The sequence below is a fragment of the Narcine bancroftii genome, chromosome 5 (assembly GCF_036971445.1).
Source record: "Narcine bancroftii isolate sNarBan1 chromosome 5, sNarBan1.hap1, whole genome shotgun sequence".
Lineage (NCBI taxonomy): Eukaryota > Metazoa > Chordata > Chondrichthyes > Torpediniformes > Narcinidae > Narcine > Narcine bancroftii.
This window is the reverse complement of record NC_091473.1, coordinates 198,214,459-198,234,753: the sequence shown is the minus strand read 5'-3', so window position 1 is coordinate 198,234,753 and position 20,295 is coordinate 198,214,459. Positions and strand designations below refer to the sequence as shown.

General features: G+C 47.0%; 1 protein-coding gene across 1 annotated transcript in view; it reads right to left on the bottom strand.

The window, feature by feature from the left end:
* The window catches only part of LOC138762888 (atrial natriuretic peptide receptor 1-like), an 81,725-nt gene that overhangs the window by 26,081 nt on the left and 35,349 nt on the right, over nt 1-20,295 (bottom strand). The window contains exons 5-12 of the mRNA XM_069936406.1: nt 19,208-19,302; nt 17,275-17,410; nt 13,134-13,221; nt 6,715-6,835; nt 4,280-4,354; nt 4,030-4,107; nt 1,674-1,778; nt 586-657 (exon numbers count right to left, since the gene is read on the bottom strand). Coding sequence (XP_069792507.1) covers nt 586-657; nt 1,674-1,778; nt 4,030-4,107; nt 4,280-4,354; nt 6,715-6,835; nt 13,134-13,221; nt 17,275-17,410; nt 19,208-19,302 — 770 coding nt within the window. The remainder of the gene's footprint in view (nt 1-585; nt 658-1,673; nt 1,779-4,029; nt 4,108-4,279; nt 4,355-6,714; nt 6,836-13,133; nt 13,222-17,274; nt 17,411-19,207; nt 19,303-20,295) is intronic.

The window sequence follows — 20,295 nt, the reverse complement described above, 5'->3', positions numbered from 1 at the left end:
GTCTGCATGGGTTTCCTCCAGGGGCTCCTGTTTCCCCCCTCCAAAAACAAATGTGGGGGGGGGGGGTTGCAGGTTAATTTAGGTGTAATTGAGCAGCATGGGTTTAAATGACTGGAATCGTCTTGCACCTGAAATGTTAATTCTCCTTCTCTCTCCATGGATGCTGTCTGTCCTACAGGTTAACATGGCATTAAAAAAATAAAAATAAATGTAAATTAAAATTTTAAATTACATTTAGACATACAGCACGGTAACAGACCATTTTGATCCACGAGTCTATGCCGCCCAGTTTACATCCAATTTACCGACACCCCGGTACGTTTCAAACGGTGGGAGGAAACCAGAGCCCCCCGGGGGAAAACCCACACAGACACCTGGAGAACATACAAACTCCTTACAGACAGCACGGGATTCAAACCCCAGCCCCGACTGCTGGCGCCGTAAAGGCTTTTAATTTTGGATTCCCAGCATCTGCAGGTTTTTAACTTTCAGTCGGCTATTTCCCAGAGCTAGTACAGTCATAGTGGGGCAGAACAGCCTCCATTGTTCATTTCCATGAGGGAAAATCTACCTTTTGTGCCTTACCTTGACAATGTCGTTGATCAGGGAGTATCGGAACATCCAGTCCAAGGTAATGCTCTCATTTTCCAAAATGTCCTGGAATGAAGGAGTGAAAAGTTAACCATACAGGTTCTCAAGATGGGAGAGATGAGTGAGGGGCAGTTGCCTCTTGTATCTTCATCTGGGTGATCACCTGCAGGGTTACAAACCATGTCAAGGGACAATTCATCCACAAATTTGCCATTGACACCACAGTCATTGTCAGACTCACAGAGGAAGGGTACAGGAGGGAGATAGATCAGCTGGTAGAGTGGTGTTACAGCAACCACCTTGCACTCAGCGTTGGCAAAATGAAGGAAGTGATTGTGGATGTCCAGGAGGAAATCATGGTAACACGACCCAGCCCTCATCAAGGGGGTTGGCAATGGAACGGGTCAAGAGCTTCAAATTCTTGGGGGCCAATATCTCTAAGGATCTGTCTTGGGGGGAGCCTCCACGCCAATCGATCACAAAGACGGCCCACCAGCGGCTACACTTCGTGGGGTGCCCCGAGGAGATTCGCTTTGTCACCAAAGACTTGCAAATTTCTGCAGGTGCCCCGTGGAGAGTATTCTTGCATCACCGCCTGGTTCAGAGGGGCCAGTGCACAGGACACATAAAGGCTCCAGAAGATTATGAACTCGGCTGGCACCCTCATGGGCACCAGTCTCCACTACATTAAAGGACATCTACAAGAGGCGGTGTCTTAAGAACGTAGCCTCTATCCTCAAAGACCCCCCACCACCTGGGCCGTGCCCTCTTCACACTGCTACCATCAGGAAGGGGATACAGGAGCAACCTGACCCTGCAACATCCCTTCAACTCAGTGCTTCTCACGATCCGTGGGAGGATCTGCCTCCACCAGACGAGCACCCAGTGGCACAAGGACACATCCGTCCCCTCCGCCATTAGATTCCTGAACAGACCATAAACCAGACACTAATATTTTTCTGCACTAATTGTTTTTTTAAAAAAATAGTGTATTTATGGAAATGCAATTTATAGTAATTTTCCAACTATAATCTTGATGCAAAACATGTTCATGACAATAAATCTGGGACCAGGCTCACTACCTGTAAACTCCCACGGGGACAGTACTCCGTGATGATGCAGATGTTGGGGAGGTCAATGCAGACTCCAATGAATCGAGTCAGATGCTGATTTTGCACGTCCCTCATCTGCAGAGTGAGAGAAAGACAGGACGAGAGGAAGGCTTGGGGAGGAAGGACCACGCCACGATTGCTAGCGCTCCTCGGCTGTGAGCTCAGGCCAGAGTAACGGCCCGCAGGAAATGGAGGGGTCACGAGGCTCCATTCTCCATCCCAATGGACCATTCCTGTTCACTCCTACCATCCACAATCCCAATGGGCCACTCCTGTTCCCATTCACTCCCATGTCTGAATCCCAATGGATCCATCCCCTTCCCATCCACTCCCACTGCCCTAATCCCAATGGATCCATCCCCTTCCCATCCACTCCTATGTCCCAATCCTAATAGACCCATCCCCTTCCCATCCACTCCCATGTCCCAATCCTACTGGAACCATCCCCTTCCCATCCATTCCCATGTCCCAATCCTAATGGACTCATCCCCTTCCCATCCACTCTCATATCCCAATCCTAATGGATCCCCGTCCCCTTCCCATCCATTCCCATGTCCCAATCCTACTGGAACCATCCCCTTCCTATCCACTCACATGTCCCAATTCTAATGGACCCATCCCCTTCCCATTCACTCCCATCCCAATCCCAATGGACCCATCCCCTTCCCATCCACTCCCACTGTCTCACTCCCAATAGACCACCCAGCCCCTTCCCATCCACTCCCACTGTCCACAATCCTAGTAAATCAAATTCTTTCCCATTAAGCCCAATTCCAATGGTCACAACCCATTCTTGCCCCCTCCCTCTCTCTGTCCGTTAACTGCATCCTTTTCCATTCATCCCACTTGTACACAGTCTCATTGAACTAAACCCTTTCAATTGAGTAAAAAACACAATGGTCTGCAGACACTGTGACTGAAGTAAATGCACAATGCTGGAGCAACTCAATGTTTGGCTTACATTCTTTCTCATGAGTTTGTTTTATTCACCCGGCATTTGCTTGTGGTGGTTCTGCATCAACCTCCACCAACCCCTGCCCTTACAATGAACCCGAACTCAAGAACATGAGAAACAGGAGTCGGCCATTCATCCCGTCGATCCTGCTCTCCCATTCAATGTGATCACAGCTGATCTGACGATCATCTCCACTGACCTGCCTTTTCCCCATATCCTTAATTCCCCAACTATGTAAAAATCTATCCAACCTTGTCTTAAATATATTTACTGAGGTCGCCTTCACTGCTTCAATGGGCAGTGAATGCCACAGATTCCCCACCCTCAGTTCCTCCTAAATCTACTACCCTGAATCTAAAGGCGACGTCCCCTCATTCTGGTCTCCCCTACTGATCAAAACAACTTATCTACCTTGATCTTATCTATGCCTTTTATAATTTTATATGTTTCTATAAGATCCCCTGTATTTCTTCTAAATTCTAGTGAGTGCAGTCCCAGATGACTCAATCTCTCCTCATAGGCCAACCCCTTCATCTCTGGAATTAGCCTGTTGAACCTCCTCTGCTCTGCCTCCAAAGCCAGTCCATCCTTCCTCCAGTAAGGAGGCCAGAACTGCATGCAGTTCTCCAGACGCTGCCTCACCAGGACCTTGTACAGTTGCAGCATCACCTCCCTGCTCCTAAATTCAATCCCTTCAGCAATGAAGGTCCATATTCCATCTGCCTTCTTGATAACCTGCTGCACCTGCAAACCAACCTTCTCCAATTCATGCACAAACACTCCCAAGTCCTGCTGCACGGGTGAATTCTGACTGAACACAAGAATGTAAGAAATAGGAGGAGGGGTCAGCATTCAGTCCCTCAAGCCTGCCCTGTGATCATGGCTGATCTGATCATGGGCTCATCCCCACTGACCTGCCTTTTTCCCATGTCCCTTAATTCCCTAACCATGTAAAAATCCCAAGCCTGTGCCAAACTCGGCTCATTGCCCCAACCTGATCTCCACTTGCACACCCAAAGACCGCGATGGGGGACAGTAGTGCGGTGAGACAGAGGGAGAGAGAGAGAGAGAGAAGAGAGAGAGAGAGAGAGAGGGAGAGGGAGAGAGAGAGAGGGAGAGGGAGAGGGAGAGAGAGAGAGAGAGAGGGAGAGGGAGAGGGAGAGAGAGAGAGAGAGAGAGAGAGAGAGGGGGGAGAGAGAGAGAGAGAGAGAGAGAGAGAGAGAGGGAGAGGGAGAGGGAGAGGGAGAGAGAGAGAGGGAGAGAGAGAGAAAGAGAGAGAGAGGGAGAGAGAGAGAGAGAGAGAGAGAGAGAGAGAGAGAGAGAGAGAGAGAGAGAGAGAGAGTGAGAATGTAAGACTGTGGCTGAACATACGTGCTTGAGCTCAAAGAGGACATTCCGAGTCAGCTCCACCTTCCTCCGGTTGATGTGTTTTATGGCCACGATATTTCCCTGCAGGGGGGAGGGGGGTGGGAAGAATCCAGAGAACACATTAAGATATGGATCCTGCTCCCATATCTATGTTTGCCAGACGATGGAACGCTTTTGGTCAGAACTACTTGTTCTGCATCTGCAGTTGTATTTATTTACCAAAGAGTTCTGTGGATTTTTCTGCCATGCCTACCTTGTAATATCCCGTCTTGGCATAAACCTGGTATGGACCTTCATTCGACAGGAATGAACCAAAGTTTGAACCGCGCTGGCAGAGGAAGAAAAAATCATTAGTCATTGGAATTTCTCGCAAGAACCTGACCCGTCCGATTCAGTTTAATTCGGCTGAGAGTCCACGGGGGTGGGATGGAAGGGTTGAAATAAACCTCTCTCAACAACATGTTTTAGACGTAACAAAGGAGTAGGTTCTTTTATATTTTCTACTTGGTTTTGTCCGAGGATATTGTTACAAGCCCAAAGGACCCCAAAATCCAGCAGCAATAGATATTCACCAAGACGAATGGTTACTTAAACAAAAGTTGCTTTTAATTATCTTTAAACATGAAAACAGAATCAAACTTTAACTTATCTATTATTAACTTAACTTAACCTAACTTAACCCCATTCTAATTGTAAGCACACGTGTGTGTAATGTGTGTGTAAGTTCAGAAAAGTTCTTTGGTTCACAGTCCAATCTCACTTCTCATTCCTCCAAGTTCACTGGTTGCAGGCAATTCTTATACTGTGCACAGAATTTAGCATTTATAAAGTTCACCAGGCTTTACCGCTCAGGAAGGTTCTTGTTGGTTTTCAGAGAGAGATGTGTTGTTCCAGGACATCCACAACTGATGTACTTCCCTCAGACACCTCAGAAACTTGCCCCATCAGGGTTCTCCAGAAGATAACCTCTCTCTTTCAGGTCACCACAGAGTTCCTTTCTGTTTCCCTTATTCCAAGTGAAACATTAGGCAGCCAGTCCTCTCCTCTTGCATGAACCACAAGGGCTTCAACCAGTCTGTCTTCCAAAAGCTTGCCAGCTTGTCCTGTTCCAGTCCCAGCAACATCTTGCTGGTTGTAACACTGTCAAGTGATCTCTCGCTCTCACAGAGAGAAAGCCTGTTTGACTCTCTCTGCTTACAAAACCACATGACCCTCTTACAACAGCAAATCTCCTGCAGACAATAGCGGAGCCAGCATTCTCTTCCATCTGTTGCTTTTGGGTAAACAAGAATCCATTAGTGAAGTCTCTTGAGGACTCTTCAAAGCTCTTGCAAAAAGGTGTGAAAAGCCACTATGTCTCCAGTATTTCAAATAAGATCTGTTTTAAAGTGTTTGCATGTGACCTACTCTAACAAACCTTTCCCAATTTATCTCCCAAAAAAATTTCTATATACTCTGTCACAATATATATTTTGGTCTGAAATCTAAAAAAATTTGTATAAAGTATTAGGAGTTACACTCCCGATGGATCCTATGATATTTTTGCTAGGAGATATTAAAAATACTTGTTTTAAATTGGGATTAACCATGCGTCAAATAGGATTCTTACAAATTGCTTTTGTTGTATTGCATGGAAATCTAACGTGGATTTAGGGTGAGAGAGATGGCGGTCATGTTTTCCACTGGAAAAAAATTACTTATAAATTTACGTAATAAGTATCATTTAGAAAATATGGAGCCCGTGTACAAAAAGTGTTGGTTTCAAAATTTATTATCTCTCAATGTCTGATCTTGTGGGTGAAACTGTGCTCCACAATTCAGATCAACTTATATTCAGATTTATATTTTTAGGTTGACCTTCTCCTATTATTTACATTCATAATTATTATAATTATTCTTAGATTAGAAAGGGGGAGAGTCAGGGACGGAAGTTTGGAGGGCTGGAAATTTGATATCAATATATTTAGATATATGTAGTTTTCAAGGTGATTTAAAATTTTAAATAAAATATTTAAAAAAGCCACATCTCCGAGGATCTGTCCTGGAACCTCCAGGTCGAGACGATCATGAGGAAGGCTCGCCAGCGGCTATACTTCATGAGGAGTTTGAGAAGGTTCAGTACGTCACCGAAGACTCTGGTAAACCTACAGATAGAGAGCATTCTGGTTGGTTACATCACTGCCTGGTGCAGAGACGCCAACTCTCAGGACAAGAATAAATTCCAGAGTGTTGTGAACTCGGCCTGCGGCATCACAGGCACCAGACCTCACTCCATCGAGGCCATCGACATGGGGGTGTCTTAAGAAAGCAGCCTCTATCCTCAAAGACCCCAACCCCCAGGCCAGACCATCTTCACTCTGCCACCATTGAGGAAAAGGTACAAGATCCTGAAGACAACCATGAGGACAGCTTCTTCCCCATGGCCATCAGATTCCTGAATGATCAATGAACCACAGACATGGCCTCATTTTGTCTTTTTCTTTTTCTAACACTATTTTTATTTATTTATTTTGTTATGCAGTTTCTCTAAATGTTCGCCCCTGCGATGCTAATGCAAACAATGAATTTTGTGGCACGTTCATGACGATAAATTCCGGTTCCAGGAGTGGTGGACTATTTATTCTGTGGCACCTGGTACCACGCTCAAGATTCCCCCACCTGCACGTCAGGATGTCCTGAACTACTTACCAGGGAGAGGGTCAGTTTGCTGCCTGCATTGCGGAGGTTCTTCTCTGGGTTATTGAGCTGAATGTCCTCCCAGCGGATGCGCCACAGCTCGCTGGCCAGCTCCTTCTCCAGCCTGAACTTTCTGTTGGGCAGAACGTGAGAGTTAGGGCTGGCACCGTGGGTGAAGCACGGAACTCTGCGGACGCTGTGACTGCTGTAAAAACACACCAAAGCAATGGAGGAACTCGGCCCGTCTCACAGCATCCGGGGGGAGGGGGTGGGAGTGTAAAGATATATAACAAAGCTAAAAAAAAAAGGCAGGAAACAGGAAATCTTAGAATAGAGACAGTGTGGGTTAGGGAAGGAGTCCAGCCCAACAGATGATAATGTGGCGAATTGGATCAGCAAGTTTGGAGATGTTGTGGATAGAGAGGAAGGTTTTCTGAGCTGGCAGAAGGACCCGGACCAGCAGGAAAAATGGGCCAGAAAATGGCACATGGAATTTAATGCAGTCAAGGGTGAGGTGTTGCATTTGGGAAGGACAAACCAAGAAAGGATGTACACAATAGATGGCTGAGCACTGAGGAGTGCGGTGGAACAGAGAGATCTGGGAATACAAATACATAATTTCCTGAAAGTGGTGTCATTGGTGGATAGAGTTGTAAAGAGAGCTTTGGGCATATTGGCCTCAGAAACCAAAGTACTGGTAGTAGGTGGTTCATTTGTGTAGTGCATTTACCACAGTGCATGTTGATCCAAAGCACTGAACATACAGTTAGGAATAAATTGGTTACTGCCTAAACGACGACAGACAGCCGAGATACATCGACGTGGCAGAGACTATCCCACTCAGGACATTAATTATTTAATCCCATTCCTCCTGATCGCAGTAATGAACAACTTCCCAATTTCATATGAGCAACGTTGCCACAAATCCCAGACTTTAACGGCCTGGTCGAAGTTCCATATCGATGTTACATAAAGTCCAACCGCAGATATCTTGGGGCTGGCTCACTGGCGTCGGCAGGACATAGATGTTACCGTCTGCCAGCTTCAAAGGGGAAACCACCAACCAAGTTACAGTTTCTCAAGGCAGCAGAGCAACAGCCCACCTCAAAGCCTCCCTCCCCCCACCCCCGATCTCAGACGGTCCGAACGCCTTGAGGACTCGCGCTTCGACATCGACCACGACCAACATGTCCTTCGAGATTGTCGCAGCTAACTCCACTCCACCGCTCCGGTTGTTTCAGGACACTGCCCCCGCCTCTGCCACGTTGCACCATTTCCACAACCATCGAAGCAGGCACCACTGGAAGACCGAGTCCACATTGCCACACTACCCTGCAGCTCGGTCTCTTTGGACAGCTTCACTCCACAACTGTCAAGCTGGAAACCTCGTGGCTTCATCTCAGCGACCCTCTTGTTGTTTGGTGACCCAGGTTGCAGTTCCAGACTCACTGCGTTTCACCGAAAACTCCTGCCAAATCCAGGTTTTGTACTGAGCACAAGAGTCGGGATGTTATGGTGAGGTTGTATAAGACATTGGTGAGGCCAAATTTGGAATATTGTGTGCAGTTCTGGTCACCAAACTACAAGAAGGATATCAGTAAGATGGAAAGAGGGCAGAGAAGATTTACCAGGATATTGCCAGGTCTTAAGGAGTTGAGTTACAGGGAAAGGTTAAACAGGTTAGGACTATACTCCTTGGACTGAAAAAGAATGAGGAGAGATTTGGTAGATGTTTACAAGATTATGAGGGGTATAGACAGAGTAGATGAGAGTTGGCTCTTTCCACTTAGATTAGGGAAGATAAATACAAGAGGACATGGCTTTAGGGTGAAAGGGGAAACATTAGGGGGAGTGTGGAATGTGGTAAGTGCAGGTCACTCTAAAGAATAAATTGGATAGATACATGGATGGGAGCGGTCTGGAGGGTTAAGGAATGGGTGCAGGTCAGTGGGATTAGCGGTATGATATTTTGGCACAGAATAAATGGACCAAATGGCCTGTTTCTGTGCTGTAGTATTCTATGACTATGATAAGGGGAGAGGTGAGAATAAAAACAAGACAATTTAACTTTCGACTATGTGCTCTATGCACACGTCAAATTGCAACAAGCAGTGTTGAGCACAAAAGGAGGTCGTATTAATCAGAAGACATAGAGAGGCCCACAGCTCATCTGAGAATGAGATAGATTCAAACCCTGTTCCCAATCGTTCTTGATTTTAACTAATGAGGCCATCCTTAAATCAAGCAAATTGCTATAAATAAGAGATATTGACACTTTATGAGGATGTTGTAAATCGAGGGCGTTTGCCTCGGGAATTTGCGGAACCTGAGATTGGACAAAATGTTTAACTTGTAAATATCTAAAAAAACGAGCCCTTGGTAAGTTAAATTTTTACCACCAATTGTTCAAAGGAAGTGGAATTGTTTTGAATTAAAAAGGTATTTTAAACATTTAATACCCAATCTGTGCCACTCATTAAAGAGAGTATCTTGAAAAAAGTGTCATAGGGACTGGCAAGAGAAAAACTCTGAAATAAAAAAAAAACCTAAATTGTGCCCAGGTTCTCAAACTGTGATTAATTATCAGATTATCAGTCAGTTTATGTAAAGAATACCCTAGAATTGCCAACATAGAAGAACTTTTAGTAAAATCCAGTTCCATTTCTCCCCATGAACAGCAGCCAAATAGATTACTGGTGCAAGATAAGATGGCGGCGTGACTGTGCTCTGCTCTAGACCCCAGGACTACAGTAATACACAAGTAGATGTGCCGTGCGCAAAACCTGGATTCAGCAGAAGTTTTCGGTGAAACGCAGCGAGTCTGGAACTGCAACCTGGGTTGGCAAACAACGAGCAGGTTGCTGAGACGAAGCCACGAGGTTTGCAGCTTGACAGTCATGGAGTGAGGCCGACCGAAGAGATCGAGCTGCAGGGTAGCGTGGCGATGTGGACTCGGCCTTCCAGTGGTGCCTGCTTCGACGGTTGTGGAAATGGTGCAACGTGGCGGAGGTGGTGTCCCAATACAATCAGTGCGGTAGAGCAGTGTTAGCCCTGAGAAATCCCAAAGGGTGTGTTGGACTTGGCTGATGTCGACCTGAGGCCTCTGTACCTCCCGTCTGCAACTGGATCCTTGACTTTCTTATCAGAAGACCACAGTCCGTATGAATTGGAAGCAATGTCTCCTTCTCACTGATCATCAACACAGGCGCACCCCAAGGACGCGTGTTTAGCCCACTGCTCTACTTGTTCTACACCCACAAGCATGTGGCCAGGAACAATTCCAGTGCCGTCTACAAGTTTGCCGATGACACCACGGTCATTGGCAGAATCATAAACGGCAGCGAGGAAGTGAGGTTGATCACCTCACTGAATGGTGTAACGACAACAACCTTGCGCTCAACGTCAGCAAAACCAAGGAGATGATTGTGGACTTCAGGAGAAAGTCAGGGGAACACGACCCAGTCCTCATCAAGGGCTCAGTAGTGGAGAGAGTCAAGAGCTTCAAATTCCTGGGTACCAACTTCTCTGAGGACCTGTCCTGGAGCCTCCACGTCGATGCAATCACAGAGAAGGTTTGCCAGTGGCTGTACTTTGTGAGGTGTTTGAGGAGATTCGGTTTGTCATCGAAGACTCTCGGAAACTTCTACAAATGGAGAGCATTCTAGCCGATTGCATTACTGCCTGGTACAGAGGCGCCAACTCTCAGGACAAGAATAAACTCCAGAGGGTTGTGAACTCGACATCACAGGCACCAGACCTCACTACACCATGGACATCAACATGAGGCGGTGTATTAAGAAAGCAGCCTTTATCCTCAAGGACCCCCCCACCACCCAGGCCATGTGGTATGCCCTTTTCTGCAACCATCTATAAAAAAGGTACAGGACCCTAAAGACGAGCACTCAGTGGCACAAGGACAGCTTCTTCCCTTCCGCCATCAGATTCCTGAATAATCACAGACATGGCCTCACTTTTCATGCACGATTATTTTTATTTTTTATAGTATTGTTGTAAGATGGTTATAATATGAATGTTCGCACTGTGACGCTGCCACAGACCATTGAGTTTCATGACAGTAAATGTTGGTTCTGACGCCTCACGTTCGGACTGTCTGAGATCGGGGGTGGGGGGAGGGAGGCTTTGAGGTGGGCTGTTGCTCTGCTGCCTTGAGAAACTGTAACTTGGTTGGTGGTTTCCCCTTTGAAGCTGGCAGACGGTAACATCTATGTCCTGCCGACGCCGGTGAGCCAGCCCCAATATATCTGCGGTTGGACTTTATGTAACATCGATATGGAACTTCGACCGGGCCGTTAAAGTCTGGGATTTGTGGCAACGTTGCTCATTTGAAATTGGGAAGTTGTTCATTACTGCGATCAGGAGGAATGGGATTAAATAATTAATGTCCTGAGCAGGATGGTCCCTGTGACAAGACGACAGCGTCGATGTATCTCGGCTGCCTGTCGTCGTTTAGACAGTGACCAATTTATTCCTAACTGCGTGTTCAGCACTTTGGATCAACGTGCATTGTGTTAAATGCAATGCATAAATGAACCAGTAACAAAAGAAGCAAATTACGTCCATTGACCGCCCAGTAATAAAATCTATAATTGGGAAACGCCAATCCACCATTCCTTGTAGCAATTTGAAGTTGAGCTTTATTTAAACTGGGGTGGGGGTGGGGGGGTGTTTTCCCTGCCAATATGTAGGAAGATATGAGCAAATCTGTGTCAATAAAGGATTTGTGAATGAAAATTGGTAAAGGTATAAAAATGTAGGTAAAATTTTAAATAAAATATTAAAAAAGTCACATCTCCAAGGATCTGTCCTGGAGGCTCCAGGTCGATACAATCACAAGGAAGGCTCGCCAGCGGCTATACTTCATGAAGAGTTTGAGGAGGTTTAGTCTGTCACCAAAAACTCTGGTAAACCTCTACAGGTGGAGTGCATCCTGGCCGGTTGCATCACTGCCTGGTGAGTGAAGAGTCCATTCAAGATCTTGAAATCAGAAAAAGAGGTAGGAATTTGGCTATCCTGAGGTTAAACCAATAAGCAGGGTTGGAGGGGGGGGGGGGGTGGCATGTCTGCCAAGCCCATTATGTCATTTGATTAGATTGTGAAAACATATCAAGACAAGAATAAACTCTAGAGTGTTCTGAACTCAACCTGTGGCATCACAGGCACCAGACTTCACTCCATCGAGGACATCGACATGAGGGGGTGTCTTAAAAAAAGCAGCCTCTATTCATTCTGCTACCGTCGGGGAAATGGCACAGGAGCCTGAAGACGAGCACTCATCGGCACACGGACTGTTTCTTCCCCTCCGCCATCTGATTCCTGAACAGACAATGAACCACAGACACTGCCTCACTTTCTCTTATTTTTGCACAAATTTATTTATTTTTAAATGTAATATTTGCACCTGTGGCGCTGTCGCGGGACAACAAATTTTGTGGCATGTTCATGATGATAAATTCTGCTTCTGCTCCAAGGACCCTCTGTTCTTCAATGGCCCCCACTATTTATGGGCACATTCACAAGCACTCCCGAAATGCACCACCTCATATTTGTCTGGATTAAATCCACTGACAGCTCTATGGAGGCTTGGGCTAACCTCTACATGACAGGGCAAATGGGCTGATGGGGCATTCTCCTTCCACCGATCCCTAGGGTTCATGAGAATCCCTTGCACTTGTTCACAATGCTAAATCCAAGATCCTACACTGTCAGAACAGAGGAGGGCCAAATACTGAGGAAGAATTGAAAGAGCCTGCTGAAAACACAACAGACACTGCAGGAACAGACAAAATGTGGAGGATCCAGCATCACAGCAATAGAGGAAATGCTACCAGTGGTAGACAATCGTGGACCAGCAGAGCCGACACATGCATCTGTGTTAAGAAGATCCATATGCGTTATCAAAGCACCCGACAGACTGAATCTCTTAAAGAAAAAGAGTTTGTGTTTACGTTTCTGAACTTTAAATTGAAATGAATATTGTTTTAGTGTGTCATGTTGTAAAGCATCTGAAGGAAAGGGGATGTAATGATAGAGTGTGATAGTACAGAATACTATCACTAATGTATATATTTGTATATATTTACATATAGTAGTAGTGATTGGCTGAGAGGTGTAGCCACACCTACTGGCAAGTCATAAAGGGCTGCTCCTAACCAGATCCAGGTCAGTCTGGACTGGTTGACCTCGATGTAATAGGCTCCAGTCTTTTGCTAATAAAAGCCTTGGTTTGAATCAACAAGTCTTTGAGTCATTCGACACGCTACATAGAGTGCTAGTGATAATCCTGACCATTAGAGGGAGTCAGAGCAAAGCAGATTCAAAATGGATGCCTCCACGAGGTCGTGAGTAATACAGCTGTTATGAAAGAACCCAAGCTTCTTTTGCACAATAAAAGGAACATCACACTTGGTTACCTGTAGATCAGGATTGAGGTGCTGGTAATGATCAAAAGGATCAGAATGACGATGATGGACAGGACTTCGAGCATCGAGAATGCTCTTCCTAAAGAGAAGGGAAACCAAGCTCAGCAAAGAGTATTCCAAAGATCAGGGAATGGTTCAACTGAAAAGGGACCTTTGAAAGGCCCTGGGCCCACAACATTGACTGCTTTCCTCTGATGACACGTGTGTGTGAAAATTGGAACAGAGGGAGGGGGGTTGGTGGGGGGAGGAAATATCGACATTTTCCCTTCTCAACGGGGGCCCAACCCTCCCACCTTCTGGGAGCCACTGTTAAGTAAAAGCCTTGTTTTCTTTTCACCTCACGGAAGCGTTTTTTTAAAAATATTTGAATGTAATATTTTACTTTAGTTTTCAGAACAAAACAAAGAAAACTTTTGTGGGCTATAAGTGACCTGCGGACAGACCGTTTCCTGCCTTTGTCACCCATATCCCTCTGTGTCACCGATCAGGCCCTTAAACCCAGCGAAACAGTGACCAACCTGCGACTGGGGGTCCTGGAAAGGGTCTCCTTTCTCATTCAAGCCACGTGGGCTGAATATTTGTTTTTCAAAAAGCTCTAACCGGCCAGGACGAAGACAAGAGCCAAACCAAACCAGAGCCGCCCAAGTAGGCAACTCAGCCTGGCCGCAAACTGGTTGGAGAGCCACTTTCCTGAACTGTTCCAGTCTGGGCACTGTTTGAAACGCGACCGAGAGCGCTCAAGACCAGAGAGAGAGAACAACACACTTTTTATTTAGTAAGAATGGCACACATGGTCTGTGGACTGAACTGGGGTTTTGGCGGGGATCCAGGGTTTATATTGGGATATGTGGGGGCGGAGTTGGGAGAGGAGCCAGTCCTTAGAACATCACACCCGGAGTGAATTCCCAGTTCACTACATTCGCCCCTTCGTTCAGAACGAAGCCTTGATGAGTGCCTGGTCTCAGCGCTGAGATTGGGGAATGGAGGAGGTGGGGAGAGATAGCAAATGGCATCAGAGTTTTGGGACCTTGCATTCTGAACCATAATGGGAGGGAGGGGACCAGAATACTCCAGGGTCACGTTTTTAAAGTGATGCAAGAAGTCAAGAGCCAACAGAACCGGCGCACACAAATTTTCAAGTACATACATCCTGAACTTACCGAACTCCCCCCCCCTGTAAAAACAAATGAACCATACAATGTTCTTGAATATTTACAGACTGCGTGTGAGACACTAAATAAATACGATAATTAGTGGGATGCACTTGGAGAATGAGTTTCTGGATTGTCTCTGCATCTATGAAGCTCTCAGTCGAGCCAGAGTCGATTAAACATCTCAGTTTGTGCCTGTTAATCCCGTGGAATTGTTCAATTGGTGTCTCCTGGCCCAACACCATCGCAGCCAGGACTCCGGAATCACTGTCATTCACCTCGCTGGAGTCACTCCCCCTTTTCGGATCCTCATGCAGGTAAGATGGCGGGGGCCACGAGGTGCGGCAAGGTGGCCACCCTCCTCCTCCTTCCTCTGGCGTAGATGGTGCCAATTTTGAAAACCGGCAAGGTGGTGGAGACCATGCGGTGCAGCAAGATGGCTGCCCTCTCTCCTCATCGGATGAAACACAGCAGGATGGCCACCAGGTTTTCCTGCACCATGGCTTTTGCCGCCCATTCCCACGGGAGGGCCATGGAATACAACACTGGGACTGGGAGGCCAGTGGGGGTGTCTGGGTTTTGGGCTCGCCTCAGTCAGCCCGTCGGGGGTCGCGCACTTGTTGGACCTCTCACCGTTCCCCCTCCCCCAGTGCCCCTTGTTACCACAACCGGAGCAGATGGAGTCTTTAGCAGGACATCGAGTTCTTGGGTGCTGCTGCCGACCACAGAAGAAGCATCCCTTAGCTCTGGAGGCCACTGCCATCAGGGTTGATGCAGAGTGTGGAGCCGGTCTGGGGACCAGATCCTCCTGGAGGTTACTGCCACCGCCTTCCAAGTTATCAGCTCCCAGTCGGGCCAGGGCCGTACATTGTCAGACAGCGCTGTGCCGCCTTGCTCCAGCAGCCGCTGCCTTATGTACTTGGATCATAGTTACTTGTACTTGTACTTACGCCAGCGACCAGAGCGTCTCGGATCTGCTGGTCCTCCCATTCTTGGCCCGTGCTGTCCTCATACCTGCAATTCCTCACAATGGACAAAATCCTCAATGGATTCACCAGGTCCCTGCTTCCGTGGCGAAAGCTGATGCCTCGCTGGGATGACATCCTGGGGCCTCATGTAGCAGGCCTTCGGTTTCTTGACTGCCGCCACATCAGTTGTACAGCCCCTGATGATGGGGAATTCTCTAGGCCCGATGCGGGAGAGGAGCGCCGGCCTCCTGAGCTCATCTGCGGAGCAGACTGCTTGCGTGGCCGACAGGTACATTTGGAAGCACTCCAGCCTGTGCAAAAACTCTTCTGGAACCTCCGGGGACAGAGGGTTGATTGGGGGTGGAGTCGAGGGGTGGTAGTGGGAGCCAGTGCTTAGAACGTCACACCCGTAGTGCATTCCAAGTTCACTACACTGGGAACTGTCAGTGCTGACAGAATACCGGGTTGATTTGGAGGGATTGGTGTTGGCACACTCTGGCTCCTGCTCGGAGGCAGTCGTAACATCACAGATTCTCCTAAAATGCACAGGATGAGACTGAAAATGTTCCTGCCTTGAAGCCAGCTTATGATTTGGTGTTCATAAAAATACAATATTTCACTCAGATGAATGATGCTACCGTCAAATGCTTCTGTTCTGGTCACGTCATTACAGGAAGGATGTGGAAGCTGTGGAGAGGGTACAGAGGAGATTTGCCAGGATTGGAAAATATGTCTTATGAGGCAGAGCTGGAACTTTTCTCTTTGGAGCGAAGAAGGATAGAGGTTGACAAGATTACACTGGACAATGAAGATTTTGCTTCCTGACACATTTTGGGTGTTTTTTATGGATCTGGGGGTGGGGGGGGGGGAGGGGTTTGATCGTGAAAATCAGTGTAAAATTTTCCTACCACGTACCTGTTTTTTTTAGATATAACCTATTTATTTGCGATTTCCTGTTATATTTTAAGTTGGCTTCAAGCATCCAAAACCATGAGGTGTGACACGTCATTGAAAATTCATTTCCCACATTCGCACGTGGACTCCTTCCCGGCCGATCTTGATGGACATGGTGAAAAGTTTCACTAGGGCATTGTGACCGTGGAAAAACTGTATCAGGGCAACTGGAATTCATCAATGCCAGCCGAATATTGTCGGACACGGACATGAGAGGCATCAGATGTTGAGTACAAATGAAAATCAGCGGCGAAACACTTTTAGGCCAGTTGAACTAATGAAATAAAAAATGCTGAATTCACTAAAAGTTAATTTAATGTTTCTCAAACTTTCTATGTGATGCAGCAAATCTGAAATTAGCTTTGTGTTCAGCTTGACATTGTCTATCATGATCCCCAGTTTGTTTTCAGGAAGCAAAACCTTGTGAAAAAGAATCCATTCTCTGGTGTTACAGGAGGCATAGATTAATCGGCCAGCATCATTTCCCCAGGGCGAGTGAAGCCAACGCTAGGGGACATCTGCACAAAGTGAAGGGAGGGAAGTTTAGGGGAGATGTCAGTGGGGTATGTTTTTTGGACATAGAGAGCTGTGGGGGCCTGGAATGGGTTTCCAGGGGTTGTGGTGCAGCAGTTCCAGGGCCAGCAAACGGGGTTTGAACCTGGCGGTATCGTAAGGAGATTGTACCTTCTCCCTGAGTTCATGTGGGTTTCCTCTGGTTTCTTCCCACCCCTCAAAAAAATTTACTGTGGTGTAATTGGGCGGCACAGGCTTGTGGGCTGTGAGGGGCTGTTACCCTGCTGAATGTCTACATTTAATCGAGATTTGAATTTAAATTTGGAGGCCAAGTGATGTAGTAGGTGGGGCTGCTCCTTTACGCACGGTAGCAAAGCAGCATCAGTCCCACCACCCGTGCTGTATGTCTGTAATTTGTGACTGTGTGGGTTCCGAAGGGGATCTAGGCCCATTCGAACACGGGCTTGGATGGGCAGCCAAGGTAGAAGGGGGTCAGGTTGGTGACACGGTCTCCAGATGATAGCTCTGAAAGAGGCTGACTCTGACCTTTCTGGCAAATGGGATTCTCATTGTTGAAGCCACAGTGGGGAACGTCCCTGGGCACGGCGTTGCCGGGCCACTGGATCTCCATGCCAGCGACGGGCAGGATCCTCTTCAACGTCCCGTTGTAGTGCTCCACCACCTGCAGGGAGAGATGGCAAGGTTTCTACACAAAGATATGGTAAGCATCGGGGAGGCATGGTCAACGTAGGGGCCGACATAGTCATGTTGGGGGCATAGTTAGTGTATGAGGAGACCCAGAGTTAGGGGGGCACGGTTAGTGTAGGGGGGACCCAGAGTTTAGGGGGACACAGTTAGTGTAGGGGGAGACACGGTTAGCGTAGGGGGACCCGAGTTTAGGGGGATATAGTTAGTGTCGGGGGGGGGACATGGATAGTGTAGCGGTTAGCGCAACACAATTCCAGAATCAGTGACCCATGTTTGAATCTGATGCTCTGGTTACCTCCCACCCTTTCAAAACTTACTGGGATGTCTCAATGAAGGGAATTTGAACAAACAAGTTGAGGCTGGGTGGTGGGGATTCAGTCTGAAACGCTGGCTCCCCATAACTCTTCATGGACACTGCCTGGCTTGCTGAGTCTACTGCTTCTCATGTTGGACTTTTCTATCAATCTGTACCACATAATGGTCAGTGGAACTGGGGGGTGGGGGGGTGATGGGTGTGGTGGGGGAGACCTCGGGCAGATGTCCTGTTCAGAAGAATCTGCTGCTTGCGAGTGAAGTCCTGCTGCCTCCAATTAGCTGGCAGTTTTCCAGGGTGGATTCACTCCACTGCAGGACGATGATCCTTCGCCCGATCTGCTCGTTAAACGTTTAACGTTGGTGACTCTGCCGCCAGTTTCTCACTGATCAGCTCGGCCGTTGGATGTTGGTGACGTTTCGGAGATGTCACAAAGGCCTGGGAGCCTCGGCCTTGCCTTCGAGGGGTTCAGGAGGCTTTGACGGATTGCCATGGAAGCGTCCGGGGATCTTTGTTCATCGCTCTGCCGTCTCATCGTCCGGGTAAAGGACTCACCTCTTGGACTCCCATTTCAAAGTGGAGAATACGGGGTGGGCTGCTCTGAGGAGGACTGAGTCAGCAGGACTTCAGTCAGTGTGAGACCTGCCCCCTTCTGTTGTGGACCATTGTTTTATACGGTTAATCTGCCAGGACCCGTCTTCCGAAAGATCTGGACCATACGGGAGTCATGGTGGGTCAGCGACCTCACCCATCACTATGACCACAAATCCTTTTGCATCACTGGAAGACGAGAACATGGTCATGATACTTGTCCCCAGTTCTCACGGTGGGAGAATGCACTCATGTAATGGTGGGGAATGATGGGACCCCGGTCATTACAGTGAGTGTGGGGAGCGATGGGACCAGGATTTTCACCATGTAACGTATGTTTTGCGTGAATAGCCTGAATTATAAACTAATGTTGTATTTATAATTTATGGATTTAAGAGTAATAAAGGGGAAATATTGGTTTACAACCAAATGGTCCAAATAATAATAAGGGGTGGTACTGAGGGAACTCCCCACTGTGGGAGGGGTGGTAGTGAAGGAGCCCCACATGGTGGCAGGGGCAGTAGTGAGGGAGCCCCACATGGTGGCAGGGCCAGTACTGAGGGAGCTCCCCATTGTGGGAGGGGTGGTACTGATGGAGCTCCACATTGTTGGAGGGGCAGCACTGAGGGAGCCCCACAGTGTGGGAGGGGCAGTAGGGAGGGGAACACTGTTTGAAGCAGCAGGTGGAAGATCCTTTTTCTCCACCTGAGCAGGACCTTCGCTGAAGACTCCTTGAACACAACTGCATTCTGATGTCCCTATGTCTGACTGTTCTGAGTGCGAGATCCAAGTGCAAAGAGCTCCCCGTGTCATGAGGGTCCCAGCGAGATTAAGGACATTGAAGAAAAGGGACAGTGTTTTCCTCACCTGGAACATTCCAGACTCTGCATCAGTCATGTCCCACAGTGAATAGTCGTTCTCCCGATCTCCATTTCCATCCATCTTCAGGAAGCCCGTCACTCCTGCAGATAAAAGACAGAAAATGTGCCTTCACCAATCTGGGAATAACCCCCAAAATGACATCCCAGATCTGCAGGAAAAGATTCATCATGAAGACGGCAGTCTCCACAAAGACGGCAGTCCTCACGAACACAGCACTCCCCATAAACACAGCAGTCTCCAGGAAGATGGCAGTCCCCATGAAGACGGGACTCCCCACGAACATGGCAGTCCTCACAAACACAGCAGTCCCCATGAGCATGGCAGTCTCCACGAAGATGGCAGTCCCCACGAAGACAGCAGTCTCCATGAAGACCGCAGTCCCCACGAAGCTGGGCTGCAAATATTCATTATTTAATGTTTTGGATTTTTTATTTTGATAAATTGGATTATCCATTATGGATGGATTTTGAATTGAGATTGAAACAGAAGTATTCAGTGGCCCCTTTATGGGGAACATCTCTCCCATTTAGTTTTTTCAAGGTCAATCAGAATATATCTAATACTCATAGATTGTGAATCTGGTTCGAATTTAGGGATTTTTTAAATTTAAAAAACTTTGACTGATCTAGTTGAATCTTCCATAATTTTTTTTTGACCATCAATCTTTCTCTATATAGAAAATCAAAAGTGTTATTTCTTTTGTAAATTTATTTAAAGAAGGCTGAACAGCTTTTGATCAGCTGGCAGGTAAATATAACTTATCAAATATTCATTTTTTTAGATATTTACAGATTAGAAATTTCTTAAATACCATTTTACCGGACTCACCATTTGATTACCCATCAAGTCTAGTTGATAATATTTTTTAATTGAATCCTTCTCAGAAAGGGTTTAATTGGAATTATATATGATAGATTATTGAAATTATGTCCAGTATTTCATGATAAGGTTAAAAAGGCTTGGGAACTGGTACTTGCAAGACCCTTATCGGAGGATCTATGGGACAAGATTCTTAAACTTGTAAATACATCTTCAATATGTGCTCGACATTCATTAATCCAATTCAAGGTGGT